A 26,429-nucleotide genomic window follows, 5' to 3' on the forward strand; every position below is an offset into this window, starting at 1 on the left:
AGAGCCTGTGCAATAAAAAGCAATCTGTATAGGAAAAAGACCCTTCAAAGAAGGTGAGCCCATTGCAAAATAAATTTTTCAATTTGCTGTCATTTTATAATGGTCTGGAGAAGTTTTCTGTGAAAGAGATCTCAATTATAGCAAACACTTTAAAGACAGCCTCAAAACAAGGCTAGAAACTGCACTCCTCAGAAACAAAACCTTAGAGCTAAACCAGACAGACCTATAAAAGAGATGGTCCTATAATAAAAAGACCTATTGAAAAATAGAAAATATCCATATTGGGCTTACATCTTTGGATATTGTTCCTCTACTAAAATAATAATAATTATAATCAACAGCCTTAAAAGGTACAGAAATAAGGAAGATCAATAACAAACACAGCACACATGAGCAGTTAAATAAATCAGTTGGTTTTTTTTTTTCTGCTTGGAAAGATATAACTGAGGACCAGAGAAAAGGCAAAGTGTAAAATGAAGAACTACAAAACCAGGTGTCATGAAGGACATGACCCCTCTGAAATTACTGCCTGCTTTGCAGCTGATCTCTCCCTGCTGCTGCAGCTCCAAAGTAGGTACACATCCACTTTGTGTCCAGAATTTTTAGAAGCTGACCAGGAAGCACCAAGTTGATACAGACTGGCTGGGGCTCAGCAAAGCCTATAAAAAGGTCTAAGTCCTTATTCTGGACAAGTATCACTGTGTGCCTGTCCCATTCTTACTGTTCTCTATTTAAACATCCATTGTGTGCTGTTAGGCACATGAAATGTCAGGAGTGAAACAAAATTAAGATCCAAATCATTGAATACTTTCTGACATAATATTTTGCACATTGCAATCAGAACACTTCATAATGTATGCTGCAGTGTGATGCCACCTTGGAGGTATTTGGGCTTAGCTCAGGTGTGTCAACCACTCCTCCTTTCGCCACCCTGACCCCCGCTGGGCACTGCCTGTCACTCCTGGAATGCCAGAAGGGCATTGAGTGATTGGGCAGATTCAAAAGATGCCCTCTACCCCCAGGGGGCATTGGTGCCCTTTGTCCCTTGAGACTTCCTCTCCTGTACCTGCTTGGTGGCTCCCAATCCCTTCACCCCTCCCCCAGGTAAAAGAGAGGGGAACCATGCGGTCCGGGAGTTCTGATAGAGCAGTGATAGGATTCAGAGTTCTGCTTGGAGCTGCTGCTAGATTCAGAGGCCTGCGAGCCAGAATAAAAGCTCTGGATTAAACCCTCCATGAGAACCGACTCCTTTCCTTCACCATAGCCTTAAAAGCCTCTCTGGCAGAGGAAAACCTCTGAGGGAGCAGAGCCTGCGAGAGGGAAGCTCCATCCCACCACCACTGGGGCTCTGGCTTGCCTGGACTTGTCTCCACGTGCCCAGCTGCAACATCCAGCTAGCCAAGTGTCTCTGGGGTGCAACACCACAGTGGCCACTACGTGGTCAGCAGCAGGGCCAGACAAGCCAAGGCACGTCCCGTTCTCAATATTGGTAATACCAATATACGTAGAGTTCAACATAGCTCAGTTGTTCCAGCATCCAAAGAGCTTCCTTCCCTTGTCTGGGGTCCCAGGGGTGGGCACAGCACTGCAGCTGGTGTCTCACTGAAGCGATACGTGGGATAAATAAATAAGACTCCACAGCCTGGGGTAGTTATGGAGTGGGTATGTATTGCCAGCACAAGTGAGATCGCCCTCCAAGACTTGTGCACTGAGCCTTAGTCGGACCCACACCTTTATTCCCAAAGGTGTTCCATATGCAGTACATTACACAATTTTTCTGTGCAAGCCCTGGCCCCCTCATTTAGCCTCTCATGCTAAATAGGTCCACACCCTTGTAGGCATGCATGGTTTGCTGTGGTAGTCCTGCGGGGGTCTCTGGTGGTCTCTTGGGGCTGAAGATCGTGGTCTTCCTCACGGTTGAACTTTTGAACTCTTCCTCTCTGCCTGTGTGCTTTTGGTGCTTATCTGAGTACCGTCTGTCAGTCTCCGTAGGCTTAGTGGCAGAGGAGCCTCTTTATCTGTGTTCTTTGTATTTTTGGTCCTTTTTGATATTGTTCTTTATAAAAGAAGCTTCAGAAATTTGCATTTTCTTATGCCCTTTTGTACCTTGGCAGAGGTTTCTTAAGTAAAAGGTTAAAATTCAACATATAACTCTACAAGCTAGACTATAAATGCTTAATTCATTTTGTTAAGTGACCTCCAAAAATCTGTTTCATTACCAGGGCAGAGCAACAGGGCAGAATCCTCTCCCTCCACCTGCTCTGGATGCAGCCACACACGTTAGGTCTCTGGGCTGCCAGAGCACATTGCTGGGTCATGTCCAGCCTCTCACCCACCAACAGCCCAAGTCCTCGTCAGGGCTGCTCCAGCCCCGTCCCTGCTCCTGCCCAGTTTGTGTTTGTGCTCAGGCTTGCCCTGACCCAAGTGCAGGACCTGGAACTTGGCCTTGCTGAGCTCCACAAGCTTCACCCAGGCCCACCTGTGGCACTCTCACCTAACCCAAACACATTGTATTTAACCTGTCTGATACTGTATTTGTGAAAAGAAACTTGCATTTGAAACTGCTGGAGTTTAACTGATGACAGCAAATAAGAGGACATGCATTTTTCTGCATTACACACACCATCTTCACAAATGCTCCTGGAAAAAAAGTTAAATAAAGTTCTTTAAAAGAAGACAACTGTCTCCACAGACTTCTGTTGGCTAAAATATATAAAATTCCTTACTGGGATATAAGATGGATTTAATAGGATATTCAAATAACTATGAAATTTTTTCACTTTAGAATAATCACTTGATCCAACAACGAAAATAATAGCTTTTCCATCATTAAGGGGAAAAAAAAAGCCACAGCAAGTACATTTTATAGCAAGACATTTTTATTTTCATGTTCTAAGATCTCCCTCATGTGGCTAAACACAACACTGCTTAAGGTTCCACTAAAATACACTAATGCATAATACCAAAATGTGTAAGGTGCACTACCATAAACCAAAACCACTCAGAAGCCCTCAAAGTAGAAGCACAAACTACTTCATCAGTCATCAGCTTCAAGATGAAACACTGAACCAGATTTTTGGAAGCAGCCATAAGGAAAAACATCTGAGGTCAGATACACCTCAGCAGCAGCAAAATCAAAAATACTGTGCACTCATGAGAGCTCTGGGTTCAACCACACTCAGAACACTTTTTATTAAGACAAATGTGCTTGAATAAATACGAATTTATTAGTAGCACTAGTAGTAAGAGAATTTGGACCCCAGGATATAAAGCAGTCCTTAAATGTTTTAACAATAGTCCATAAGTAACACAGCACCTGTTAGCTACTCTGCTACTCACTTATTCTCCTGATAGTGCAATTTTCTTTAGCATAAAATCCCATTTCATAGAATCACAGAATAGATAGGGTTGGAAGGCACCTCTGGAGACCATCTAGTCCAACCCTCCCACCAAAGCTGGATCACCTAGACCAGATGACACAGGAATGTATCCAGGTGGATTTTTAATGTCCCCAGAAAAGGAGACTCCACCACCTCCCTGGGCTACCTGTTGCAGCACCATCCTCAACATAAAGAGATTCTTCTTCATGTTGCAGTTGAACTTTCTGAGTTTTAGAGTATGGCTATTACTCCTTAGTGGTGGTTTGAGCTGTAAACTATCCATCAGTACTTTGTAGGACAGGTAGAAATAACTCAGGATTCTAAAAATTAAGAAATCAACTTGGGGAATGACAACCAGAAGCCAAATTTGAGTATACAGGGTAATTAACAGGCAATAAATTATTGCAACATCACTTCACAGATTTGTACTGCAGCAGCACATAAGGATTGTGAAATGCAGAAGGCACATACACAGCACTCCTCGGGCTGCCACCTCTGAGTAACTTTATTCACTGCTCGAATGAAAGCCATGGCAGTACAAGGCACACGAAGGCCTGAGATGCCAGTGCAGTGAAAACATCTTTAACACATCCTGAACATCTGCCTTCTGCAGCTGAGCTGTGGGGACCTTGAGCTGATAACACTGTTTGGAGTGACTGCCAGAGGAGCTCACGAGTGTTTCAAACCCAGCTGAGCACAGAATCACGGAATCAGAGCGTGGAAAGGGGCTGGAACACACCTTAAGGATCATCCAGTCCCAACCTCCCTGCCAAGGATACTTCCCATCAGACCAGGTTGCCCAAGGCTTTATCCAGCCTGGCTCTGAACACTGCCAGGCTTGGGGCAGCCACAACTTTCCTTGTGACCCTGTTACAGTCTCACTACCCTCAGAGTAAAGAACTTCTTCCTAATATCCAGACTAAAATTCCCCTGTTTCAGTTGGTACCCATTACTCCTTGTCCTATCGCTACAGTTCTAGAGGAAGAGCCCCTCTCCGGCTTCCCTGCAGGCCCCCTCACATCCTGCAAAGGTCTCCACGCTCCAACTCGGCACCAGCAGCAGCTCCAGCTGCTCCTTCCCAGCTCTTCCCCACTCGCTGCTGAGCGGCAGCTCCAGGACGGGCGGCCGGGCACTGCAGCACTCCAGGCTCCGGCTGCCCGAGCCCTCCGGCAGCTCCTGGAGCCCCCCCGGCCCCACAGCCCCCATGGCCCACGCAGCGCGGGGCGTCGGCTGCCGCGCCGGGAACTACTTGCCGTGCGGAAGGAGCGGCAACAGCGCCCTGCCGGAACCGCTTCCCCCGCCCGCCGCGCGGGGATCCCTGCGCGCTCCCCCGCCCGCCAGGCCCGGCCCCGCTCACCTGCAGCCGCCGCCTCCATGGCCGCGGGGGCTCGGCGGGACAGCGCGCCGGGGGCCGAGCGTGGCCCGCTTGGAAAACAGAGCGAGGGAAAAGGGAAAAAAAAAAAACCAACACCACCGAAAGCCGGGTCCCCGAGCGGCGCCTTATGGCGAATCTGCCGCGGCCGACACGGCAGTGGCGGCTCGGCTCGGCGGGGCGGGGCGGGGCAGCGCCTGCGCAGTGGCGACAGCGCGGGGCCGCGGCCCCTGAGGCGCCGCCCGCGGGCTGAGGGCGGCGGGAGAAGGGTCGGGACAGGGGTCGGGACAGGGGTGGGGACGGGGGCGGTGTGGCGGGGGACACGCGGGTCGGGACAGGAGCACTGTGGCGGGGGACACGCGGGTCGGGACAGGGGTGGTGTGGCGGGGGACACGCGGGTCAGGACGGGGGCGGTGTGGCGGGGGACACGCGGGTCGGGACAGGAGCACTGTGGCGGGGGACACGCGGGTCGGGACAGGAGCACTGTGGCGGGGGACACCCGGAGCAGCCGCCACACCCGCAGTCCCCCGTGCCCCTCTGAGCACCCCCTGCCCGCCTCAGGACCCCGGAGCTGCACAGCTCAGGCTGGCACAGCCTCGGGTGCCAAAGGCGTTTTAATTCACCACCTGTGGGCAAAATGTGTTTTAATGAGCCTGGTACTTAAGCACTAGTCATAGAATGCACTGGGTGGAAGGGTCTCGTTCAAGCCCCTTTGCCATGGGCAGGGAGATAGATCTTCCTCTAAACCAGATTGTTCGACCCCATTCCACCTGGCCTTGAACACTTGCAGGAACATCCACAGATTCCCTGTGAATCCTGAGTCTGACTGACTCAAGAATCTGCAGTGTTGCCACCCTCACGGTGAAGGATTTCTTCCTAATTAAAGCTATCCTCTGAGGTAAGAGCTGAGATCATGGGGAACCAGGCTGTGTGTCCCTTGTCCTCTGTGTCACCACAGGTAACTCTGGCAGGACTATCTGAACAAACACGCTTGGTGCTTGTGGGTGTGCAAAAGCAAGTGTGAGGAACCAGGGTCATTTGTGTGTAAAAGTCACTTCTTGCTGGTGTCAACTTCTTCCAGCTTTACGCAGAGCTTTGCTCCATCGTTTCACCCATCAAAGCTTCTCTTACTCAGAATTACTTAGATGAGACAACTCTTACAAAAACATGTTCTTTGGAATTTATGTCAGAGACCTGAGTAGAAGGCAGAAGGGAAAGACCAGACCTTTCCAGAGGCTGTGGTTGCTCCTCTGCAAATTTTTTTTGTTTCCTTTGACCAAATGCAAATAACAGAGCAATACTGTAGCAGAGTCATCACTGGGTGTTCTGACCTCATGAGAAGCAACACTGGGAACCCATCTGCCTTGACCCACCCTCTTTACTTTCTGGACTCCTTGTGCCCATTTCTGCCCCTCTTCCCGCGGACTACACATATCTTCTGGACAACATTTCATACTTCTTGGCGCAATAAAGATGAAAGCACAGTTCTGCTCAAGCACATACTGCCCATGAAAGGAAAGGACTGTGCTCTTTTTTGGACATGAATAATATTCATCCTTACCTTGGCATTGAAAGAACATTCTCTGGTCCTTGAGTCACTGAGCCTCACTACAGCAAGTGGGGTGGATTGTCGTGCCAAGAAAAGCACTTGTCTTCACATAGAACCCTTGGCTGAGCATCCATGTGCCACGTGGTTTACTTTTTACATACACATACTGCATACACTTCTGCTTTGCACAATCACAAGCCTGTTTAAAAGGCTACATTCATAAAGGTTTTTTCTTTACCTAAGACAGCAAATCGGAGTTGGAATTGCTGAGCTTTGCTGCCTGGCCTAGTCAAAATGTTTGGGGGTGGGGGGGTGGGCGGCAGGTCTGTCTGTTGGATGTCAGAAAAGAAAGAAAAGCTATCACTGTTGAGGTGCCTGGCCAGGTCAGAGAGCTACATCAAGCAAAACTTTTGCAGCTCTGGATCAGCAATTTCACAGCTTAAATAAAAATACCCTCAAGTTCTTTGAAGTGGCATCATGTCAAAAGCCACATAATTCGTCACCAGCAGAGTTCAGCTTTACCACACACAAGACAAATCCAGGTACTGGAATCACCAGCATCGATTGTGAGGCCCTCTTGACACAGCAGTGACTCCTGACCTGGACATCAAGGATCCTTTGATGGTCCCTTCCAGCTCAGGATATTCTGTGATTCTATGAACAGATCTCGTGTCAAGCAGGACCCTGATCCTGGTCTGTTCATCTCATTCTGTCACAGTTTCCTTATTGACAAAACTCAAGGCCCACACCACCCATGCTTTCCTTGTCCCTCCTGCACATCCTCTTGTCTGATCTCTTTTGTTATTTTTCAGGCCCCAGTGCCACTTTTCATTCACAGGAATATCTTTCCTGTTTTTCTCAAGTGCTCTTTGCAGATGCTTTCTGCACTTTCTCTCTCACCCCTGACATCTCACTAGCCACTTGCAGATAAGCTCCTGCAAACACAAGTGTTTATCAAATACAGCTCCCAGTTCCTTCTCTTCAGCCCACTGAGTAGCTCCTTCTCACAGCCTCCATGCCTGGCTGGTATGAGTTGGCTTCTCCTGAACCAGCTCTTGTATAATAATAATAATAACAACAATAATCTCTACCAAGTACTAGAGAATGCAAAGTTCAAATACAGAGCAAGTTCAGTATTGCACAGGGTTTCAGCCTGTATCTGGAGCTGGAATCCATGAACAGAGTGTGGATGCCCTTACTGAGGGCACAGCAGATGCTGACTTCTCCTTTTCCCAGTTACATGGTTTTATTCACAAATAGGAAAAGCATTTCACTGGAGATGTGTATTCCCAAGGGTGAAAAAAGAGTGCAGCTTCTTGGCTGTTCCATTAGAGCAGCCCCACAGAATTAAGGTGATAAAATCAATCAAAAGTTAGAATTAATACTGCTTTGTACAGTTTTCATTTCCATTTGCATAAGCTATTTCTGGGAATCTTTCACATCCCACAGTCATACACTGCATTTGTTCAGAATCTCTGACTCATTCAGCATTGCTGACGTACCTGACCTAGATATGAATGAAGGCTACACAGCACAGGGCTCATCTGTAACACAAGACTCTGCCTGGTTTGTTACAGAAGCTGGAAAATGTTGAGAGGTAAACATGAGGTTTTATAAAGCAAGATTAGGAACAGATTTTTCTCTGAGTTCATTTATGACATAAAAACAGCATTAATTAATTGCATCTTCCTCCTTTTCTGCTTCCTCACTGTGACATTTGCAATGTTCTTTGAAAAGCTTTACGTAGTTCTATAGTTGAAAATTTTAGCATCAGTGCTTAAATGTGATAATTACTTTTAAATCCCCTTATCCTAGATGTCTTACATTGAAGATATCCAGTTAGGGAAAATTTACCCTAAACTTCAGTGTGTCACTTTGCTTTTTTTTTCCCCCACAAGCATTTCAGAAAGTAAAGTAATTTCTGTTGAAAGAGCAAATCAATAAAAGTCCCATAAGCACCCAAAACAAAATGAGGCAAAGCTCTGTAGAGGGAAGATACAATAACTGGCTAAATGAGGCAGTTGTCCGGTGAGAGAAAGCAGTAAATTATGTGACTGTGACCTAAGGATCTGCAACAAAAAACACCAACAGAGAATAAAAACAGACATATGCCAACAGCCTTGATTTAGACACTTAATGACCTTCCAGTGTTTGAATTATCAACCTGATTTTTATTATAATACCAATATTTTAAGACAAAAATCCTTTAGCATTTTATGAAGTAGAGTGCATGAAGCATTCTAACAAGAGAGCAGAACTCAGGTATAAGAAGCTAAATATTACAAGAAACAGTGTAAAATAAATATCTTCAACTTTGTGTGCACTTGCTGTAGAATGGAAAAAGCACAAAATATCTATCTGGGTTTTTTAATAATTATACAATACACATACACTCTACTGCATTTGAGTTTCCTGTATTTGCTTGCAAACAATTCCCTGGGCAGTTCCAATGCCTGACAACCCTTTCTGTGAATATCCAGTAATATTGGACCTAAACTTTCCCTGGTGCAACTTGAGGCCTTTTACCTCCTGTCACTTGTTACTTGGTGTCGGAACTCAAAATGTCCCTCAGACATTTGCAGAGGTTCCAGGCCTTGGTCAGAAGCATTTTAGACCCTGGCAAGCAGCTGAAAACAGCTGTGATTTTGAGTTTGAGCCATGGAATGGGTTACCAACTTTGAAGGTGGAACAAGCGGTCACAGAGGGTTAGATGGTATAGTAAAAGTAGTTACAAATTAGAGGGAAAAATTTTTTAGTATTGTACAGGGGGATTTTAACACCTGTACAGGGGGCTTTTACTTTGTACAGGGGGGTCAGGAGTTCTAAGATGGAGGAAAGTGGGCCTAATCCTGTTCTTCCTCCTTCTTCTTCCTTACCTCCATGTTCCTGGTGATGGCACTCACAGATTGGTTTAGAGTAGAAACGTATATTGTAACATAGGTAGTAGGTATTGGGGAAAATCTGTAAACATATAACACATAATATATCATATAAAATATAGCAGCAGCCCTGGGCGGGGAGAGAGACGATGGAGACACCAGGCAGTGAGGGTATCAGGAGTGTGTGTGCCTCTGCCTGGGCCGCTGACCAAAGCAGCCGCAGCGGGCGAAGACAATCTTTTAGATAACTAGCAATAAACTGCCTTGAGACCAAACAAGAGGCTGCAGAGTTTTTCTTTGGAAGCAAAGGTTGGAGGAGAAACTTTACCACCACACGAGACCCCTGAATCAATCCCGGGGTTCTCACAACTTGGGAGAAGAGGCCAACTCCCCTCTGATACACCCTCCTTTCAGGTGGCTGTAGAGAGCAATCAAGTGCCCCCAAGCGTCCTTATCTCCAGGCTGAGCACCCCCAGCTCCCTCTGCTGCTCCTCATCAGACTTGTGCTCCAGAGCCTTCCCCAGCTCCACTGCTCTTATCTGGGCCCCTCAGTCTCCTTGTAGTGAGGGACCTGGAACTGGACACGGCACTTGAGGTGTGTCCTCACCGTGCCAAGTACAGGGGGACAGCCGGTGAGTGCCCTGGTCCTGCTGGCCACACTATTGCTGACACAGGAGCCAGGAGGCCAGCAGCCTTCTTTCCCATGTGGGCACACGCCGGCTCATGTTTGGCTGCTTGTTGGCCAGCACCCCCAGGGCCTTTCCCACTCGGCAACTCTCCTGGCACTCTGTCTCCAGCCTGGGGAACTGCAGGACCTTGCTGGGACACAAGGGCAGGACACAGCACTTGGCCTTTTTGAACCTCATACAACTGGTCTGGGTCTGTCAATCCAGCCTGTCTAGATCCCTCTGCAGAACCTTCCTACCCTCCAGCAGCCCTCATTCCCTCTCAGTTTGGTGTCCTTAATGTCCTTTGGTGTACTTTAATGAAGGTACATTTAATCCCCTCATCCAGGTCATCAATAAAGATCTTAATCAGAGCTGGACTGAGTACTGAGCGGAAACACCACTAGTGACTGGCCACCAACGGGATGTGTCACTATTCAATACCTCTCTGAGCTCAGCCATTCAGTTTTTTAGCCAGCAAAGAGTGCACCTGCCCAAGCTATGGGAAGCCAGTTTCTCCAGGAGAATGCTGTGGGAAGAGGTGTCAAAGGCTTTGCTGAAGTGCAGGTAGACAACATCTACAGCCTTTCCCCCACCCACTACATCATCACCTGGTCATAGAAGGTCAGGTTGGTCAAGCAGGACCTGCTTTTCAGGACCCCATGCTGGCTGGGACTGATCCCTGATTGTTCTTTACGTGGTGACACACACAATGATTTGCACCATGACCTCCCCTGGCACCACAGTCAGGCTGTAATTCCCTTCCTGCCAGCCCTTCACGTGTTGCATTTGCCAACCTCATCAGCTGAGACCTCCCCAGTTAGCCAGGGCTGCAGATGAATGATGGAGAGTGGCAGGGCGAGCTCTTCCTCCATTCTGTCACTGCCCTGGGGTGGATCTCATCCGGCCCCATGGACGTGTAGCATTATTTTTAAAAGAAAAGGGACCATTGTTTAGTGAGAGCAAAGACTAAACTTTGTAAAGTAATTAAGCAGTTCTTCCTGGGTTTTGTAAACTGTTTTTCCACTAAAGGAAAATTTGAACTATATTTACAGCTGTAGAGGTAATCAACAGTATCCATTTAATATAGATTCTGAGGGAGGACACAGAAGAGAGCATTCTCAAAAGCTACACAGGTTTAACACTTTTTTTAAAGTTGATTAGCACATATATTTTTATCAGATATTTATTTTCACATTGATTTCAAACAGAAAAAAAAATTGAGCTTATGCTCTACACTTTTGGAAGTTTTACTTGAAAATGCAAAGATGAATGCTCAGAAGTTACAGGGAGTTGTTTGGCAACCAGCTTTATGCTTAAGGAAGAAAAGTTACCATTGCCTTCCTGTAAATGCTACATTATTTTTTTCCACATTATCTGTCTGCAGTAACTGTATCTGCTTGTTATTTTTATCTGCCATGTTTAATGTTGAGTTCTTGTTTAGGACTGCATAATTGCTGTTTTCTTGTTACAGAACATTAACTTTATGCTGCCAGTAACAACTTTATAATGAAAATGCTAATAAAAATGGGGCGGTGCAAACTACACAGTTACAAATCTCTCCAGAGCTTAGTATGAGGCTTATCATAATTCTTGACATCTCAGGATTGTATAATCTACTGATACTGATTACACTGCACAGTTAATTTAAAAATTATCTCCTGCAGGCCTGAGAGAAAGGCAACTATTATAAATAACTTCAGAAAAATATATACATACTGAAAATACTTCTAATAAACATTCTGGTTTTCTCATTGTAGCAATATAGTCATTGCAGGAATCAGAAATACCCTGTATTAATCACATTTCTGCTTGCAGGTTTATACTGTTTAATCCTATTACAACTGTACAGCTTGTTTTTCCTCTGGTAGATGGTGTCAGACTAGCTGGAGACAGCAGCACAGGCTGGAGCACTGTGCAGGTTTAAATGGCAGTTTTCCTTGTTCTTTTAAATACTTTTGGATTGGGGGTTGTTTTCTTACACAGGGACCTATAAGACAAGAACTTATATTAGAAAAATGAAAGTTAAATGCTATTATGTGCTGTTTCTTCAGTCTAGTACAAAATGTGCAGCTGGACTCAGAAATGCATGTGAAAAAACAAACTTTGCCTTAAGCTTTTCAAAATGTAGCACTGTCAAAACAGAAAATTATTTATATTTATGATTATGTATAAAAAGTGCAGCACAATATCCAAACAGCACCCTGATTTCATTCTCATCACCTTTACTGTAATTCAGGGCAAGAGGAAATATATATACACACCAAATAAAAAAGGTAAATTCACAGTACACATAGAATATTCTCCACACCACTACATGGTACTGAAAAAAGCACAAAGAGAGGTGTAGAGGATAGACATCTTTGTTATCATATTTCTGCTGGGAAAGTTGCCACTGCTCTCATGGAACAGGGTGCTATTTATAGGATAGTGGAACAGAGAGGAAAAACAGCACCAATCATGCTGATTTTGATTTATTAACTCTACAGGAGGAATTTGACAACCATGATATTCCCAAACGATACAAATCTGACAGTTCCTCCATGATTTGTGTGATGGTAATTTGGTTAGACATTGCATCATATGTTTGACTGCAGCAGATGGCTGTACAGTTCTCAATCCTCATCAATTTTCTGCAAGATTATCATGTCATTAAATACTTACCTTAAGCTCCCTCCCAGGAAAATGAGAACCACCACCACTACCTACTGACATAATTTACCTGGACTTATGGAAATGGAAAAGCATTGGAGACTGTCTCACACAATATCCTTGGACATGGATTGGATGGATGAATGGATTTGATAAAAACAAGAGGCTTGGAACTAGATGACCTTTAAGATCCCTTCCAACCCTTCTGTGATGCCATGATCTGTCTGCCTATAGCTTCTGGAGGGCCTTAGAAGCATCCAGAATTCCCCAGTGACTATAGGAGGAGGTGGATGGGAACACTGTGACCATATAAACAAGACTCTAAAGGAGAACATTCCTACTTATGGAAAAAAACCTAAGGGATCTGTGCCATATTGATACCACTGATTTGCTCATTAGTCTTTGCATCTTCCACAATTATCACAGTCAGTACTTCCCCCTTTGACATAATAATTAGTGCTGATAGAATGAAAATCCATTAACAGGGAAAAGCTGTAAATACATCCTTTATCAGAGTAATATTGCTTGACTGACAAAACGTCCAGTCACCACCTATTCATTCTTTGCTCCTTACAAGGAGGAAAACACATACACTGCACAGTGTTTGTGGGCATTTTAACCAAGCCCCCTTCCCCTCTCTCTTACAGAGGAATTTTGAATGTAGTATAGAGATTACACCACAAAATGTTTTAAGGAGCATTTATGGTTTTACAGTTTTCCTAAAAATCACTAATACTGCTGATCTCTTGAATACTCCAGCTACTGAAATGTGATAACAGTACTGAATGGTATAGTCTACAGGCAGTCTGTGTAAGAGAAGGTGACTGCACTTCTCTAAATACCATTTACTAGGGTTGACAGAGGCTCCAGTTATATTCCTTAATTGGAATAAGCTGTTTGAATTTCTTATTTTATTACTCCTCCAGTATACGCTCTCATTTTCAGGTTTCATTGGGCAGTATCTCAAACCCAATTAACTCTGTATTGTCTGGCATTGTTCTCTTGGCCATGCTACAAGGTTTTTCCCCATTCAAGAGCGATTTATTATTCTTTTCCCTTCCTCCTTGATAAAACCATGTTGAGGGTGCTTAATTTGTAACTCTGCTGCTCTAATGAGATAATTGTTCACATTGGAGGGTAAAAGCAAATAAATTTTGTAGCTTGCACACCTGAATACTCTCTCTATTTTTGGAGCTTTCTTCAGTCATTTTCTGTGTTAACAATGAGTGGAAGTTTAAGCATTAAAGGTTTAGCTAGACTTCCTTCTGCTTCACTTCTCTTTCTCTGGAAGAACAGCACAGTTGCATAACGCGTGAAGTTCAGTCCCTAAAAACCATCTGCTCAGTCTCCTTTCATTAGTACACCATGACAAGGGTTTGGGTTTGGTTATTTTTGTAACACAGACACCACTACTTAAACATCCAATAAAACTATATGGGTTCTGCTTTTATGTTCATGCAAGGAAACTCTGCTGAGAAATTACTCATCCCTGTTATAGCTCAGCCATCAATTTTGCAAAACTCATTTATGATTAAACCCATGCATGTATTGTGGACAATTCATGTGTTTTATGACAGTTTACATTTGCTCATATTTATTATCTTCTGATATATTCTGAACCATAACTGAAGCCTGATTATAATCTCATTCATATTAATGACAGCCAGAAAATAAACCACCTTAGAAACCAGTAAAGTCACTCAGATGTTATGGAATTTTATGGAGTCAGAATCTGGCTTTCAGTCACAACAATTTTAGATAGATTACATGGTCCCACATCAGCAGCACTACTCTGCCATAAAAACAACCACCAAATGTAATTAACAGATGTGAGTTGTCATTGAGATCAAGCCTTTGGAAGTTGTTACTTCAGTGTGACCTTACCTATTTTTCTAGCAGAAATGCTGCAGCTCAAACAAAAATTCAGGGAAGTTTGGTATTCTAGGATTTCCTAATATCCCATCTGGACACACTGGAGGACATCCAGCCAAGGACCAGCAGAACCTTGACATCCCTTATGGTTCCCATGCATGCAGGCCATGTCTGCAAGAGCTCCAAAACCAGTTGCCAGTGAATGGTCAGAGACTAGCACATTGCAATCCTCCACATGGTCACTGTCACACAGCAGCACACAGAAATGTTTAATTAAAATGGCATCTACATCAAAAAGGACGTTTCTGATGGAAGGAAATGCAGCCTTCATTCTGCATCCCACAATATTAACTACTGCCTTATCAGTTGAAGCATTAATAAGCAAACATTCTCATTAGCATTACCCTGTGAAAAAATTCTCTAGATCTTGATTGTTCTTACACTACTACATATATATATAGTGTGTATATATATATATACACACACACACATATATATATATATATATACATATATGCACACATATATGTATATATATGTATATATATACACACACAGTTTTTATGGCACAATACCTTAAATCTACACATTAAACAGTCTAAATAAATAGGAAAAAAACAGTTTTAAGATGAGCATTTATATAGAAAATATTTCTGATTGTTCAACATGCAATTGGTTTTTCTAGTGTTAAAAAGAAGAAAAACTATATCAAAGCCTTTACTCTTACCATGAAAGATCATCCAATATTATTTAAATATTTATTTTCTCTACTGAGCATGTGAAGTGGCTAAATTTTCCATTTCCTGAATTCATTCACTGATTCCAAGTAAGAGTAAACTTTATATAGCAACAAGTCAAAAAAGTTCAGAAAGGAGAAATCTGGGAATTTTGTGTTTCAAAAACCTACAAAACACCTATTTAGTTGGCCAAGAAGCATCATAGCACAAAGAACATAGATAGAAGAGATTCCTCACAACTTCTTAACTTAGTTTTCACTATGTTTTCTAATGTGAGGATGCCTGAGCTGAACACAGAAATAAATACATTTACTAATGAGAGATGTAACATCACTGTTGAAATTCCTGCAGAACAGAAAGAACCAACATACACACTAGTGCCTCTGATCTGAGAACTCTATGAAAATTATCTTCCCTTTCCTCTGCCCCTCAAATATTACTTCTTTTTGAGAAGACAGAGTTTGCTTCTTGCTTTCCTGCCTCTATCCTTTAACACCAGCTTTTTTCTAAGACCAATTTAAGCAGGAAGGGGCTGGGGGTATTTCTTTGTTTCATAGCAGAAGCCAGATTTCATTAACACATCTCTGAAGGTACAAAGTTTGTGTCTCCAGCTGACAGAGACAGACCAATGTCAACCCCTCGGTGTTGGATCATCCAAGCAGTGCCTCTGCCTGGAGAAGCAGAGCAGCTGTGACAGTGGAAATCCTGGGTGTGTTATGTCTCCATTACAGGCAGGAAGCAGCCCACAGTAGCTATGGCAGGCAGTTCAAAGGATGAACAAGACTTCATGTGGAACATCACACACAGTTAAAAAGCTCCTGTGGACTGCCAGCACTGGACTGTGATCCAGGTTACAGATTTGCTATCTTATAAATGCCTTAGAATGTATGAAACATCTCCAGAATAAGAAATGGTTAATAGATCTCATTTTCCACTAGATGGTAGTTAGTCAATTCAACTAATTTAATAATATGTGGGGAAATGTGTTTATTGAAAAAATACATTAAGCTATGCACTCAATGTATATGCTTTCAGCATGTTTTCCATAGCCTTAAGTAAACAGAGCTTAGTTCACAAAGCATCTTTTATCCCTGCCGCTTCCCTTTTTCCTGTCAGACAAAGATAAGGCTTCTGTGAAGCTTGGAAAAATAATTTTTCACTTTATTAAAATAGCAGATTTTTCAGATAAACCATATTGTTTACAGGAAATGATTTCCCTGCTGAGACAGTGATGTTATCAGACAGCAAACAATTCTGATTGACATAAACTGCATTTCCTTCATTCTGCTTCCAAGGCCCCTGTACTGTTCCATGGATCAGGTTTTCCTTGGCTCCAGAAGTGGACAAGTGGGGATCTTCTGCTCCTTAACAGAAATAGAAAACCCAATGCCAGAGAAGACCCTCATGTTTTAAGTTCAAGTCTTAAGCAGTTTCAACTTTGTCTGTACTCTCCCCAGACACAAAGCCTCTATAAAACATGAATTAAGCTGGTCAGAACTGGCACAGCTGGTTAAAAGGAAGTGAGCTGAATTTTGGAAGAGTCTTAGTAAACACAACAAACAAGTAAAGCAAATATCAATAAACATATATTGAAATACTTGTATTTTTAGCAGAAGACAAATACAGGAAGAATAAAACATATGAATAAATGTATTTTCCAAATTGCTGTGAAAAAATCCACATTGGCTATGCCTCTGTGTTTTTCAAGAGAAATTTAATTTTTAAGTGACTTACCATTGATATCATATCTATAAAAAACTTCCAGACAATCTTATAAATCATTCATACTCTATCTTTGCCCGAGATATTTATCCCATTTTGGTTTAGGCCATCACTGGCGCCATGGAATTATCAGAGTTTACCTAAAAAGCATCAACAGAATGGAAGAAAAAAGTGAACTACACTATTTAAAACAGTTTCAAATTCTGCAGGGTTATTTTATGCTTGGAATCCTTGGACACATGTTCTAGAAGTTTAGTTTTAGTTTAGCACAAACCAGAATTGCCAAACATTACCTCAATAAGGAGGAACAGTACCAAAATCAGTGTCTGATTCTCAAATGAAGATTTTCACAATACGGAAAACAAGTCAGCACTCACAACACTCGCAAGTGCAGTCAAGCCCATGGAAGGATGCTCTCAGGCACAGTACTCATTCCCCTATCAAATGCTCACTGAAAAAAACTAAAAACAAAAAACCCATTCTTCCCCCTGCCAAATACTTGTCGTGACACTCTTCAGTGAGTGTGTTTCCTCCCTTAGGAGAAGCCAAACTATTTGAAATCATTTGATACAGTATCATTAAAACCTACTCTACTGCCTTTGTAACCAAGGAGTAGCTAAATAAAATCCAGAAACCCTGAACCACAACTCTTAACTCTTGAAAAACCTAACTATGCAAATATTTACATTAATTATAGCTTCAACAGGCTCATTGGTTTACTACTCATTTGCATTTTACTCCTAGTGAGTTTTCAAGCTCTACATCAAAAGCAGTCAGAACTGTTCTTTAATAAAACAACAGGCAGTGTCTAGTTGGATACTTGAGTTTCTGCAATATGAATTCTACATTTCAAATGCATTTAAAAAAAAAAAAACAAACCTGATGAAATACCAAAAATGCCTCCACATTTCATCAGCTTGGTCCGTGCTACCAAGGAAATTAGCTCCACATAGAGGCACTGGCTGGAAAGATGAATCTCTGGCATTTTGGCTGGCAGTAACTGTTGATTTGAGGATTCCTTCTTGCCATCAAACTTTTTTTTTTCTGTCACTGTACTATTGCATGGGTCCATGAGCTTGTGCTGCACACAGTACACCAAGCGAGGACATGGATCCAGTCTGAGGAAGGACAGTGACAGCATTTCACTGCTCCCCATGACACCAGAGAGCTGTGCTGGGAACAGAGCTTCTCCTTCCTGCGAGCAAGGGCAGAAATCACAGTGGGATGGCTCAAGAGCGTGCATCAGCATTCACCACCACATAACAAGTGACAGCAAAGCTGCAAGATGTCACAGCCTCACAGGGATATCCTTCCGTCTTGGCACTTTGCTCCTGCTTCAGCACAGCTGTCAAAACCAGCATTCCCAGAGCAGGGCCACCCACAGCAGGATGGGTGAAGCAAAGACACCACAACTTGAGGAAAGTTCTCTCAGGCAGAGTCAGGGACACCACAAGGCACCTGATTCTGGGAAATGGAATAGAATAGACAGACAAGCAGATTCTTTCTGGAGATAAGTTTCCATGTTTTTAATTACATCATCTCTCCTGAGGAGGAGAGCTTGCCTCCCTCATTCTTCCCTCATTCATCCCAGCTGGAGATATTTGTTTTGTACCAGTTAAACAGATGCACTGAATAAAAATCTAGAACAGTTTTGTACATGCAGAAGTGCACACACAGCAAACACATGGTTGCACTGCAGTGTTCACACAGACATGGGTGATCTTCAGATACAGGATTTGATGTTAACTCTTCCATGCACTATCCTCCAGTACCATATATTACATAACACCTGCCCACAAGGATTTCTATGATATATTAAAAAGACTTCTTCAGTTTGTAAGCAAAAATAGAAGCACAACAAAAAGTTCAATTATAGCAAAATGGGGCTCATGTGTGTGAATTTGAATGAGGACAAATCCTCTTACTGATTTTTATGTGTTTGGCTTCATAAATAAAAAATATTAGATTTTAGAGTCTGAGCCTTTCAAATATTAACAAGGATACCAGATTGTAAAAGCGATTCTCAAGAAGCCTGTTTATTCTCTATGAAGATGAGGAATTCCATGTACCCCATTCTTCTATTTGAATAAAAATATTTAAGTTCTTTCTTTAAATTTTTTGGTACCTAAGAAAGCCCAAATGCTGAAGCCATACTTCATTTAACAACACACCCATAGCAGAATCATCAGTGATAATAAGACATGACAGAAGAAGAGCTACTAGGAAAACAAGAGATGCTTGACTTCTTTTTTCTCCTATGCAAATTTCCCCTATCAAAGATATTTATCATTTTTTTAAGATAAAAGGGCAACAGAAATTGTGTAAAGCTTAGTTATTTTACTACTTTAATGATCTCTTGGTTTGGGAATTGATTTTACAGTACCCTGTAAATCTATTCCTCCTTTGACAATGATCAAGTAGATAATAAGCAATAAATCACTGCTGCAACTGAGAACTGAACATTCAAGATAAGGTTTTAGATTACTTCTGCCATCTGGGTATGAGACGGTGCTTTTCAAGCAAAGATATATTGTCACAGTTTATTTGCAATTAGAAAGATATGGATCCCATCAGTTAAAGCCTGTTTCCCAACAAACATGTAGGCCTTTATACAGCCAGAATCATAACTTCAGCATGAAGAGATTTCTAGAAATACATACTGCTTCCATAGAAATTAGTGCTTACAATACTAAATAGTACTGAAAAATAGGATTCCCTCCTTGCCAATGTCACTTGGTCATTGAGGAAAGCTGCCTTTCCAAGTCAGTTGAAGTAAACACCCAACCCCCAGCCCCACCACTTATAATAGCTGAGTGTAGGATGTTTACAGGAACTAAAAATTAGCTGAACTATATAAATACAGGAGTGCCTTTCAGGATATCAAAAAATAAATCTGCACAGACGTACTCTGGTGTACTTGCACCACTCATACAGTATATGCAACTATTATTAACCTTCACTAACATTATTAAGTCAATCCATGCATTTTAACATTTAATCTTCTGAATATCAGTATACAGTAATGTCCATGTACAGTCCCTGATGTTGCAGAGATTCAAAAGCAAAATGTTTCTCTCTCACAGCCCCTGTAGAAGAGCATGCTATTGCACTTCCATGCCAAGGCCCTTGATGTTCAGTACAGGCACCTTCCAGAAATCCCAATTTTTAAAACTGAAACTCAACTCTGATATATGTATGGGAGATAAATGGGGTGGTACAAACTGGGAGTCCTCAAAAATGTCCATCTCAAATTCTATGCAAAAACAACCCTTTGTTTATATTTCCACAGTTTCCTCAGTGTGCTAAATTTTACAGCAATTGTTGCAGTATTTGTACATCTTATTCTTATGTTCTTAAAAGCATTCCCATTTCTCCTCTATAACTTTTTGAAGGCACTTCTACCATTTCAATTATTTTCACCTCCAGTTTCAGCTACTCAAAAATACAAGTCATTTTTAATAGCAGACAAGCAAAACACTCCTCAGCCTCAGCATCTTAACTTGTATTTTGTAGGTGTGTTTAATTTGATGTCCAGTCTTGAACAAACAAGACCTTAGCAGTGCAGGAAGATAAAATTTTGATTAACTCAGTCAGTCAAGAGGCCAAGCCTCAGCCTTCTCCAAGTTCTTTGCTGAACAGGTGTTTGCAGCTTTACTGGGTAAAAGGAATCACAGATGCAGATTATTTCATGCATAGAGGAGGGGGGAAGCCCTCCAAATATTTTAACAGTTGTTCTTTGTATGAAGGAAAAAGATGAGCTCAAGCAATTCTGCTGAAGGCAGCTGAGAGTTCCAAGCAAAGACAGCACAAGAGCCAGTGCAAAGTCACCAAGGACTTCGGGGTATTGCTCACAAGTGGTCACAAAACGTGCCACAGGCAAGCCAAACACTGGACTCCACCGACCTACTCAGCAAGGGTCAACCTTGGTATTGATCACAAGGTTTTATTACCAAAGGCAGTTGTACCTTGCACCTGCACATAGAGCTAGTGCCAGCCACCAAAAGCAGTGCTGTGTGGTCACTGTCACTGTGGATCCCCAGCCTGATTTTCATTCAGGCATTTCCCTCTGCTGCAAAACACCAGGAACTGATCCATGTCACACACCACTGGCTTCACATGAACAAGATGAGGTCATTTGCTTGCTGAGCATCAGTGTCAAATCTGCCTCTTCTGTTCCCAAACTTCCCTTGCTGTGTTTGTGAGCCTGTCTTGCCTCATTCTGCAAGAGCTGCTTCAACTCCTCATCCCTACCAGAACTACACAGCTGCCAGGCCAAATCCCCATCATCCCTCCCCAGATATCCAGTACTGCAAAGTTCACCTGGGATCATGGCATAAATATGCATTTGGGCAACACTACAAGACCCACCTTCTTCAGCTGCAAACAACAGCCACCTTTAAGACATGTTAAAATGTTAGGACTTGGTATTTCACAACCAGAGAAAGCAGATACTTTCATTTCATTCAAACACTTGGCAAAAAAAAAATAAAACTCAAACAAAAATACAGTGTGGATTAAACAATTTATTTATTTATTTATTGCAGTTACAAACCACTTCAAATTATTTTCATGTGTTGATATGTGACAGCTGTGTTTGAGTACATGGATTAGACACCAGTACTATATGAAGGTATGCAAAAGTTCAAGTTCACAAGACTGGGCTGACAAATTGCACGTGAACAAGGCTTATTAAAATAAAAAAAAAGCAGCTCTTATGTGGCATGTGGAATGGCTAAGACAGCACTAACCAAAATGAACATCATATAAATTGTAATACATTTACTTTGAAGTAGTTTGTTAACAAAAACCATTTCCTTTCTTCTAAGTCCAAATACTGTCTAGAACTAGGAAATGCTAAATGTTTACAGCAAAGAAAGCTTGGAAAACAACTACCAGCATTTTTTTTAAGGCTTCAAGCTCTGTAGCTTCTGCATCAAAGTCCTTTTTATAAATATACAGCCAGGATTTATCAAACCAAATAAGACCGTTGTTTTTAAAACTATTTTAACTGAGGTTGTATTAGGTGTGCAAGTTGCTTAAAAAATCTTCAAAGAGGTGCAAGCAATGAATTAGATCAATAAATAAGTTCACAACCTTCTATCACCACACATATTCCTATGTCACCAGACAGGACACAGGGTATGGAACAAAGTGGTTACAGCAATGGGACCATCACAGAATAATGGCTGTACTTAGTTCACCATTGGTAATCCACTGACAACTTCAAAATCACCATATTTCCAATGCTTATTAGTCCACCTTTCCCAGGACTAAGAAATCCTCCTAGTTTTAATTCTGATAAGTTAAGGAGAAAATATTTTCCTTTTTAAAAATATCTGTATTTTTGGTCATAATAATCTTTTACAGAACCACTATAGTGAAACTAAACAAATAAATACCTAGGTTTGGTATACTGACATTTAAATTCAACAAAGTATTTCATTTAAGTGTTAGGGAATAAAAAAATAGTATTTGCGGGGGGGAGAACAGAGATTAATTGCAAGAATATTTTTTCTACCAACAGCAGTTACTGTCATTGGCCATCCCTTTAAAAACAGAAAACTAGAGTGAAACAAAGAAGGAAAGAAATCCCAGTCAAGATCCAGGCGACAACATGTGCAGATCCCACTGGAGAGAAGTGGAAAGCTGAAGCTTTTCTGCAGATACTGTTCCTGATGACATGACTGTTTGAAGTTGCTCAGGAACTGAACCAGTTCTTCTTCTGAAGAATACTTTCATATTCCTTCTGAAGGAATACTTTCGAAAGCTGCTATTTCCACAAAAAGCAAACCATGGTGGGGGCAGCACAAACCACACCACAGACCAGGCCATACACTGTGGATTGGGATAACAGCAAAAACAGACTGGGTGATATGTTTTTAACCTTTATTTTGGTCTTGGGTTATGCCCAGCTAACAATTAGGAGCACAACCTTCTCACACGGAGACTCGGAATACAGAATTCCAGAGAAAACAACAAAAAGCAAGGCACAGCAGATATGAGGCCTGGTAAGTATTGGATAGCACTGATAATAATTTTTCCTCATAACTCTAAGTAAGAGAAGTTGCTAAAACAGACCATTGATAAAGCAATGAAGAGTTCATGGGTAACTGCAGAAGTTCACCACCACTTGTCATTCCCAGGAAGCCTAATCCTGTAGTTTATAACACAAAACAGCCAAGAGCTCAGCTTTGAGCAACGTGCAGCAGCTTTGATCTCCATCTCAGATCAGATTTCAGGAGATCACACCCACCAGCCCAGGTAATTCACAGGGAGGCAATTCATCTCTGTCTGTAGAAACACTGCTTGACAAATATAAATGCAGGTTTGTATTCATGACAGCTTCTCCTTCTGCTGTTGTCCAAGCATAGCCAGGTGCAGCAAACATCTGACTGAAAGCTGGAGCAGGTACAGCTTCCAGTCGGGGATGTTTACAGCAACAGACTACGATACATCACTGCAAGGGCCTTGGTGCAGAGCAGCTGGTCACCTCTAGGAGAGGGAAATAAAAAAAGAAAGGATTTAAGACTAGCTTCTGTAGCATTCCCACCAATTACTGTGCAGCTAATATTGAAGAAAACATGGTTTTATATTCAGTAGCAAAAATAGTTTTAGATTCACACCAACTTACGTTAACATTTCTAAATGTAACAACTAGATGAAAAATCCTCAATTTCAATATACATTTTGAGACGTCTCCAGGTTCAAATATATTCATTCTTATTTATATATTACTTTTTATTTATTTATAAATATATATTTAATTTATACATTTAAAATAGACATAAAATAATCCTTATTTTAAAGATACATTGACTTTACTTCCCTATACGCTCATTCCAGGAGCTCTCAAAAACAGACTTCCACTTTGAACTTTCCCATGAATTTTGAAAACGACTATTCTTTCATGAATATTTATGGTTTTAAATACAGCTCTATGCAAAATTAAAGACAGAAGCAAAAACAAGCCATGTTCTTAATGAAGAAATACCAGAAACAAGACAGAATTCTGAAAATATTCACTCTCAAGGTCAGAATTCTGCCTGATCAGTTTAAAGCTCTATTACAACCAACTGATTAAAATAAACCCAAACCAAACCTACTCTCTTTGGGTAAGCATCAAAGGAGAGGGATGGGGTGAGAGGGAAAGCAACCTCAGGATGGAACCACTTCAGTCCCCATCTTCACATTCCTATCAAAACTCCCACAACACTTGCATTCAATTCTGCAACAATTTTTTTTCTAAGTTAAAAGAACCGTAAAATTTAGTATTTACATTGTAAAATACTCATAGAGGAAATAGTGTGTATTACACCAAACTATTTTACTAAAAGCATTTCACTCTGTTGTTGCACCTTCTCCTGATACTCTGATTTCACACCGTGGAATTGGGAGCATTCAACCATTCTGGCTCGATCATATTCACATACTACTTAGAAGCCTTAATTTTGTAAGTTTATAGCAGAATGCCTTCCTCCCACTAACAGAGCTGCAAGCAGAATGATATATTCCCCATTTAGCAGTCCTTATCACTTCCAAATGAAAATAATTTTTCAAGTCACAAGTTTTCCAGTGCCAGATTATACATAAACTTCAGCAATTCAAGGTTGCTTGTTCTCCGTTTAGACCTCCACAGCAACTCATACAACCAGAAAGTATGACAAGGAGTATAAAACTGAAGAAAAATTACTGTATTCAAGATTTCTCAAGTTACAGAAACCAAACCACATCCAGTTTTCAAAGAAAGGTTTCCCTCTACAACACCAGAAATTGTTACTAATAAGTGAATTTTGTTATTACAGCAGCATGCCAAGATTAACGAGGAAGTGGCATGCAGTCACTATGGATACCATGCTGACCTTCATTATTTTTGAGAATAAATAACTAAAAAGCCAGTGGTCATTTGCAACAAAGGCCTCTTCAGGCTGTTCCAAAGCTGAAAATTCCTATTTTACATTGGAAAGAAATAGGCTATTTCATGCAGAGGTAGGCACATGGTATTTGACTAATTAGGCTGCTGAGCATTAAGTTGCAATGAGCCATTTCTTTGGCTGCTTTCTTTAGCACTTCTTAAGGAATAATGAAGGTTACTACAATGTTACCTGCCCAAAGAGAACAAATTCTCCACAACCTTGTTTTGTTTCACCGTATAGATCATCACAAAACTGCCCATCTACATGACAATGACATCGGTTGCTACTTTATTGGATTCACTATCTACTATAAATACCTGCATAACATCTTACAAAGTATATTTGTATAAAAGGAGTTGAAATTTTCATTTCCAAACATGGTGTTGAAAAAGCCAGTGGCATTACAGGTGACAGTACAACTACATGCTTGAAAGACACCAATTTCTAGAAAAGTTCAGTCAAAACTGAAACCATATATTCATTAAGAAGCCTCTTCAGCTATTTTCCCAACCACTTTCCTCTTTTCAAACAAAAAAGTAGAGAGCATACTCCAGTTTTCCTTAATGGCACAATCCTCTTGTTTTCATAAAGACTAAAAGCTCTGAAAATAACCAGGATTTTTTCTAATATCACAAACTGAAGAACATTGGCTGCTGGCTTCTGTAAATGCCTTTAACTGTTTCTCTTGAGAACACTAATAAAAGATATATATAAAATATCTATATAAAATATATATAGATATATAAAATAAACACCATTCTTTGAAGTGTGCATTCCCCTCCTAATTCTACCCGCAGAGAACACAAGGAATGGTGCAGATCTTCAATTATACATGAAGTCCTTCTTACACCTCAAATCTACCTCTTTGTTATTAACAGCAACGTAAGATCACCCGCCTAAGAACTGTTCTTCAGCTGTCAATACTCCAGAATAACAACAACAAAGAATTAAAATCCTTATTTAACTACCAGAAAATTTGTGAATGCTGGCTGTTGACTTCCATTGTGAAGTTCTTCCTACTGTATTTAGATTTGTCTGCAGTTCAAGAATCCCTTTAATAGTTAGGATTTAATGTTTAATTCTCAATTCTTTTCTGGTCAATATGCATGACTCTAAAAAAACCCTCATGGAATTTCTCTCATGGAAAATCAGGATTTAGAAGAGACACCATTACAATACTGTTTGTGTTCATTCACCAGTTCCAAATCAAAGCCGTGCAGATCACTAAGACTTACTGCAATTTTCCCAAGCCTCCATCATTAATTTACCAGTCCCACTGAACTTCTATTGCACCTTTCATGAACACCTTGAGCAAAAAGTCCAGCAAGACAGGAAGGAGGAGAAAGAAAAGAAGAGTGTGAGGAAGCAAACAGCCAAAAAGCTGCCTCCTTCTCTTCCCCCACATCTTAAGACTTCCTCACTCTACTACCACCATCACCACTGAAACTCATTGTATTTGGGACCTCAGTTGCCATATAAAAATATTGAAATGTGAATGGAGCCCACGGAGTCTGTCTGTGTGTGCATGCTCGTGTGTTTGGAGCCAAGATCTTGTCAGTCCATCTGTCAGTCAAAGCAATTTAGCCTCAGATGCCTGATGCAAGCAGAGTGATGAGAAATGACACAGGCAGACAGATGTTCACTGTTGCCATGAGGGTTTTTTTTGAAGTGATGCATATTAACCTGAA

At 41.6% G+C, this 26,429-nt stretch overlaps 1 protein-coding gene and 3 non-coding genes across 10 annotated transcripts in view; all 4 read right to left on the bottom strand.

The window, feature by feature from the left end:
• ZFAT (zinc finger and AT-hook domain containing) overlaps window positions 1-26,429 on the bottom strand; it is a 113,849-nt gene that overhangs the window by 68,175 nt on the left and 19,245 nt on the right. Inside the window, exon 1 of one of the 7 annotated variants that reach the window (XM_030266736.4) lies at window positions 4,738-4,958. The exons of 4 other annotated variants lie outside the window; for them this stretch is intronic. In XM_030266736.4, the coding sequence (XP_030122596.2) occupies window positions 4,738-4,756 (19 nt within the window). In that variant the 5' untranslated portion in view covers window positions 4,757-4,958. Of the gene's footprint in view, window positions 1-4,737; window positions 4,962-26,429 lie in introns of those variants that run through there. 2 more of the 7 variants (XM_072925033.1, XM_072925034.1) reach the window with 2 other exon arrangements.
• Window positions 19,589-19,667, bottom strand: MIR30E (microRNA mir-30e). The gene has a single exon (NR_105672.1). It is a non-coding gene; the product is annotated as a microRNA mir-30e (primary transcript).
• Window positions 23,195-23,266, bottom strand: MIR30D (microRNA mir-30d). The gene has a single exon (NR_049151.1). It is a non-coding gene; the product is annotated as a microRNA mir-30d (primary transcript).
• Window positions 23,255-23,323, bottom strand: MIR2991 (microRNA mir-2991). Its single transcript, NR_049070.1, has one exon. It is a non-coding gene; the product is annotated as a microRNA mir-2991 (primary transcript).

The sequence above is a fragment of the Taeniopygia guttata genome, chromosome 2 (assembly GCF_048771995.1).
Source record: "Taeniopygia guttata chromosome 2, bTaeGut7.mat, whole genome shotgun sequence".
Lineage (NCBI taxonomy): Eukaryota > Metazoa > Chordata > Aves > Passeriformes > Estrildidae > Taeniopygia > Taeniopygia guttata.